At 36.2% G+C, this 6871-nt stretch overlaps 1 protein-coding gene and 1 long non-coding RNA gene across 2 annotated transcripts in view; both read left to right on the forward strand.

The window, feature by feature from the left end:
* Positions 1–643: 643 nt before the first annotated feature.
* Positions 644–1573, forward strand: LOC107027540. Its single transcript, XM_015228683.1, has one exon. The coding sequence runs from the start codon at positions 644–646 to the stop codon at positions 1571–1573; it is 930 nt and encodes a 309-aa protein (XP_015084169.1).
* A 4578-nt stretch (positions 1574–6151) lies between these two features.
* Positions 6152–6871, forward strand: part of LOC114078285 — a 2194-nt gene continuing 1474 nt past the window's right edge. The window contains exon 1 of the long non-coding RNA XR_003579875.1: positions 6152–6338. This is a non-coding gene — a long non-coding RNA (uncharacterized LOC114078285). The remainder of the gene's footprint in view (positions 6339–6871) is intronic.

Below are 6871 nucleotides of genomic sequence, written 5' to 3' on the forward strand. Positions count from 1 at the left end.
TTGTTTATTATTTTTCGGTGAAAAATTCACCAAAGTTCCGCCGAAATCCAGCAAGTCCACCCCCAAAAGACCCCAATTGATCTAATCCGTTTCTTTCTCTATTTTTCCGGTGGAAAGCTTCCCCCACCACCAAACCTTCAACCGCCGGAATTCAACCATTTTCAGACTGTTGATATTTATACACGCCAGCAACTAGTTAGTTAGGATTTTCAATTAGTTAATTACATATTAGATTTTCAATTAGTTAGTTACAGATTAGTTAGTTACAGTTGTATATTGTTAATCTGTTAGAATTAGTTTTTATCAATTGTATATATAGCTACTTGTTCATTGTAATCAGAATTATATTTTTAGCATTCTATCAAATCAGATCAGAAAAGTTTTTCTTCTCTTAGTTCTTCCTTAAGCTCCATCAATGGAGATTCACCATTTCTAGATGTACTATGTTCTTCTGTTTTATAATGTCAACATGGTATCAGAGCAGGTGTAGATCACTGTACTTCTCGTCATTAGGTTCCAGTTTATTGCTTCCCCTTTCTTATCGATCTCTTCAGTTTTCTGTTATCGTTTTTGTGAATCGAATTCATCATCTTATCGATCTCTTAATTGTTCTGTTATCGTCTCTCTGTGGATCGAATTCATCATGGTCGAAATTATAGGCCAAAGTTCCACCACGCCAGGAACAGGAGGGAACATAATCGATGTTAGTAATCCTCTCTACATACATCCATCTGATAATCCAAGTTTGATCTTAGTTCCAGTCAGTTTTGAAGGAGTTGGTTATCGATCATGGCGACGAGGTGTAATGAGGTCATTATCTGTGAAAAACAAATTAGGATTTATTACTGGAAAACTTAAACGCTCTTCTTCAACATCGCCAATGGAAAGATGTGACAACATGGTCATATCTTGGATTCTTAATTCTCTTAGCAAAGATATTGCAGACCGTGTAGAGTATGTTTCTGATGCAGTAAAATCGTGGAAAGAGTTAGAAGATCGATATGATCAAACGAATGGTGCTAAATTGTTTCAAATCCAAAATGATATTAATGATTTAAGTCAGGGAGATCTTGATTATACTTTGTATTACACTAGGATGAAGAAGCTCTGGGAAGAATTGAGTAATTTGAGTATCAAGAACCAGTGCAGTTGTACTTGTAGTTGTGGGGGAAAAGAGACTATGCATAAGGCTGAACAAGATCGAAGGTTAATTCAATTTCTAATGGGTCTTAATGAAGTTTATACTGTTATTAGAGGCAGTATTCTGATGATGAATCCATTACCATCCATGGCCCATGCTTTTGCTCTACTTGTACAAGAAGAAAAACAAAGGGAGTTTAAGCCACACAGTCACATGTTTGCTGAAGGAAGTTCACTGAATTCTTCTATACGTGTTGGTTCATCAAATCCATCAGGTGGAAGGGTAAATTCTACCAATGCTAGTTCATCAAATTCTTCAGGAGGAAGAGTATTCAGAACAAATTATTCATCGAGCAATTATCTTGCAAATAATAGGCCTAGACCTTTTTGTGAACATTGCAGGAGACCAGGGCATATCATTGACAAGTGTTAAAAGTTACATGGTTATTCCAATCAAAGTAATACTTCTAATGGACAAGGTTTCAATCAGCAAAGATACAACAATGCTCAGAATCAAAGGGTACCAGCCAATTACAATGCAAGTAATAGGTATGCTAAAGGTAAATGAGTGGCAACTAATGTTTTTGCAGATCAAACATGGGAGAAACTGATACTTCTCATGCAACTTGCAAGGCTAATCTTACCAATGAACAATGTGGTCAACTTATTCATCTGTTGCAGCACCTTCAATTGGTACAATCTGGAGATGTTGATTCTGAGGAGCAGGTAACTTGTGGAGCTGCAAACTTTGCAGTTGTTATAGCTCGCAACTCATCTATTGATTTTGATAAACTGTCGTGTGGCTGTCTCAAATCAAAAACTGATTCATGGATACTGGATTCAGGAGCTACACATCACATGACCTTTAACATCAACCATTTTTCACATATTAATAACCTGCCATATCCTCTCTTAGTTAAATTACCAAATGGATACAAAGTTAAGGTGACCAAAGTTGGACATGTTAGAATTAATGACATGATCACATTGTTTAGAGTTCTTTTCATCCCTTCTTTTAAATACAGTTTGATTTCTATCAGTTCCTTGTCTCTACATCTCAATTGCATTGCATCATTCTCTAACTCATCTTGTATCTTGCAGGGCCCTTCAATGAAGAGGCCTCTGGAGATTGGTAGAGAACAAGATGGATTGTATTTCCTTTGCTCAGATTGCTTGAAAAAGAAAAAAGACAGTCCATTCATTTCATAGGTCTCATCTTCAATACCATGTTTTTCTCACAACAATAAGATAGGTTCTCAATGTCAATGTTTCTCTCATTCTTGTAGTTCCATCTCTCATTCTTGCAATCCTTTATTCAATTCTCAGTATGCTAAATCTTCTGTAATGAACACTATTCCTACTAATACAAATAATGTACTTTCTGATTCGATGCCTCTTTTACATTATGAACCTTGTAATGACTTGTTGTGGCACTGTAGACTTGGGCATGTGCCTTTTGTAAAGATGAAAGGGATTACATCCATTCCTGTAGCTTTTTCATCCAAACAACCTTTTACTTGCAACATATGTCCTATGGCCAGACAAACCAGACTTTCTTTTCCACCCAAAACTCATACTACATCAAAGATATTTGAGCTTCTTCATGTTGACTTATGGGGTCCTTACCATATACCTACTCATGACAATTTTAAATATTTCATTACCTTAGTTGACGATTTTAGTAGAACTACATGGACACATTTATTGAGTTGCAAGAGTAATGCTTTACATATCATAAAATCATTTGTCAACATGGTAGAAAATCAGTTCAAAACCAATGTTCAAATCATAAGATCAGATAATGGTCTTGAGTTTGTAAATCAAGAATCTATTCTTTACTTTCAATCCAAAGGAATATTACACCAAAAAAATTTTCCTTATACACCACAACAAAATGGTGTGGTGGAAAGGAAACATAAGTATCTACTAGAAACAGCCTGAGCTCTTCTTTTCCATTCCAAATTACCTACCAAGTATTGGGGGGAATGTATGCTTACAGCCACATTTATAATAAATAGACTTCCTTCTGCCCTCCTTCACAACAAAAGTCCTTTTACTATGTTGTATAATCAAGAACCTCAATATTCTCACATGAGAAGTTTTGGTTGTCTTTGTTTTCCTACTACACCCAAACATCACAGAACAAAGTTTGAACCAAGAGCTACACCCCATGTATTCTTAGGATATCCTTTTGGTATTAAAGGGTATAAGGTGTGAAGTTTGAGCAGCAAGAAAATACATATTTCTAGAGATGTTGTGTTTCATGAATCAATTTTCCCTTTTTCCAATATCTCTAATTTTTCTATTAACAATCCTTCTTCAAGTTCTACATTTGATAATGTTTTCCTTGATAATGATGTTGTTGGTCCTACTTCTTCAGAATCTGGACAATGTGATCCCACTTTGACTTCACCTCCTTCACCAAACCTTACATCCTCAGAATATGGTCCTCCCATCAGAAAATCTACTAGATCTCACAAACCTCCAGTTTATCTTAAAGACTACATGACCTCTTTACATGCCTCATTTTCTCACCACCATCACATAACTTCTGCATCCTTGTATCCTGATAGTCAGTCACCTATATTGAGTGTGTCACATGATTGTGAACTATCATCATTTAATGAGGCTGCAATGAATCCTGCTTGGCAAGATGCAATGACACAAGAGTTGACTGCCCTGCATGATAATAACACTTGGGAACTTATGCCCCTTCCTACTGGTAAAAAGACCATTGGATGTAGATGGGTTTATAAGGTAAAGCATAAAGCTGATGGGAGTATAGAGGTACAAGGAAAGGCTAGTTGTGAAAGGTTACACTCAGCACTATGGGATAGATTATACAGAAACTTTTTCTCCAGTCATAAAAATGACAACTGTGAGAGCTTTGATAGCCACTGCTGTAAAGAAACACTGGAATATATATCAGTTGGATGTTAATAATGCTTTCCTTCATGGAGAGTTGCATGAAGAATTATACATGGACATTCCACAGGGATTGGATGTTACCACTAAAGGCATGGTCTGTAAACTTAACAAGTCACTGTATGGTTTAAAACAGGCAAGCAGACAATGGTATGCCAACTTGTCTGATGCTTTGAAATCCATAGGCTACAGTAATTCCTTGAATGATTATTCTTTGTTCTATAGAATACAAGGTCCTTCCACTATGTTTATAGATGTTTATGTAGATGATATTCTACTTATTGGAAATGATGTTTAAGAGATTGATCAATTAAAGGATTAACTTCATAACCAATTCAAAATCAAAGATCTGGGAAAGCTACACTAATTTTTGGGTTTGGAGATACTATATGCAGAAACTGGAATGCTTATATCACAGAGGAAGTTTGTACTTGATGTTCTCAAAGAGTATCACTGCACAGAATACTTTAGTCTTGCTTCTCCTCTTGACTCTACAATCAAGCTTAAAGCCAATAAAGGGAAACCTCTGGAAGATCCTAGTTCATACAGAAAGTTAATTGTAAATTAAATTTTCTCACCAACACCAGATTAGACATTGCATATGGAGTACAACACCTGAGTTAGTTTATGCAGGATCCTAGAGAACCTCATTTGCAGGCTGCATATCATTTGCTTAGATAACTTAAAAAGGATCCAACCTTAGGCTTACTCATGTCCTCTACTAATGATTACCAGGTCAAAGCCTTTTGTGATTCATACTGGGCATCCTGTCCTGATTCAAGAAAATCTGTTACTGGCTACATTGTGTTATTGGGATCAAGTCCTATAAGCTGGAAGTCGAAGAAACAAGAAACTATTTCTCTTTCTTCAGCTTAAGCTGAGTATAGATCTATTAGAAAAGTAGTCGGAGAGTTGGTATGGTTAAGTCGATTATTTGAAGAACTAACTGTGCCATGTGCTAGTCCTTTTCCTGTTTACTGTGATAGCCAGTTAGCCTTACAAATTGCCAAGAATCCTGTATTTTACGAAAGAACGAAACATATTGAAGTTGACTGTCATTTCGTACGAGCGAAGCTTCAGGAAGGGTTAATTTCATTACATCATATTGGAACTGGGGAACAACTTGCTGATATTCTTACCAAAGCACTCACAGGAGTGAAACATGTCGCAATCTTAAGCAAGTTGGATCTTCTCGTCGCACCTCCAACTTGAGGGGGGGTGTTGATATTTATACACGTCAGCAACTAGTTAGTTAGGATTTTCAATTAGTTAGTTACATATTAGATTTTCAATTAGTTAGGTAGAGATTAGTTAGTTACAAGCTATATATTGTTAATCTATATATTGTTAATCTGTTAGAATTAGTTTTTATCAATTGTATATATAGCTACTTGTTCATTGTAATCAGAATTACATTTTTAGCATTCTATCAAATCAGATCAGAAAAGTTTTTCTTCTCTTCGTTCTTCCTTAAGCTCCATCAATGGAGATTCACCATTTCTAGATGTACTCTGTTCTTCTGTTTTATAATCTCAACACAGACCTCCAAACAAAATAGAAAACCAGACCCTCACCTCCATCACTTCTCCCTCAGCAGCCACCCACCACAGCCACCGACCAAACTAGACTCTTTTTTCTCCCTTTTCCTCAATGAAAAGCCAACCAAATCAGACCCATATTAGTGTTCTTATCCGACCCAAACCACAACCAAACAACAATCAAACAACCACCTCTTTTTCCCCATTTTTCAGCAACCATTCAACCTTTTCAAACCCACCGAGATCCATTCAAAACGGACCCATTTTTGCTCTTCTTCTCCAACCATTTCGTCAACAATTCCACCATAAAAAACCCTTGATTATACTCCTCACCAAACAGCAGCTGAACCAATAATAAACGATCACCAAACAGACCCCAAAACCCCATCTCCATTCACCATTTTTTCCGTCGAAAAAAGCCCCAAACGAGCTCACCATTTGAAACCGCCCAAAACCACCCTTTTTACAGTGAACCGAAGCAACAACAACGCCCGCCCCCCTTCTTTTCCCCCTTCACGTTCTCTTTTACTATTTTTTGCAGGTATTTCTACCAGCAGCAGCTCCCACACGACGAACAGGCAGCAGCAACATCGAACTCTGGCGAGCCTCATTCTTCCTTCTCCGGCAAGAATCTCGTCAGTAGTAGCGACAACGAATCAGCAAGGCCCTCATGGTTCCATCTCCGGTGAAGTAGGAACTGGCATCTCTAGATAAGGCTGGAAAATGTCTTCTCAGGTGACCTCTTTTTCTGCTTTAATTAGCTACTTTTCTATCAATCTGTTGTGTTATTCTTTTCAATTAAACTGTTGCATACTCTTATTCTTGATTTCTAGGCTAATTTTTTGTGGGTTTGACGTAGTGTATACTAATTTGTATGGCTGATACATTTTTCGTTAATATTATTTATGTCGTTTAATTAAATTATTATTAATTTATTTGGTCTGTTTTGATTAAACATTTTTGTTAGTATTGTTCTCTGTTATGCTATTTCCATTTCTTTTTTGGGTTTCTTTATTTGGTTCTGTTATTTCCCGGTTTCTTTGCGACTTTAACTATGTAATTGTATTATTTAGTTTTGCCTTTATGTTAATCTAAATTAATAAATCTTGGACAGCACTCATGTTAGTCATTATGATGAGTGTTATGTCGTTATTATAATTTAGTTATGGTGTTGATATTTCATTATTTTTAAGTAGTTATTGTTTTGAGATTGTGGGGTTTATTTTATATATTTTTTTGGTTGGTTGCATATAAATTTGATTCAACTT

The sequence above is a fragment of the Solanum pennellii genome, chromosome 8, assembly GCF_001406875.1.
Source record: "Solanum pennellii chromosome 8, SPENNV200".
In the NCBI taxonomy this organism is placed as follows: Eukaryota; Viridiplantae; Streptophyta; class Magnoliopsida; order Solanales; family Solanaceae; genus Solanum; species Solanum pennellii.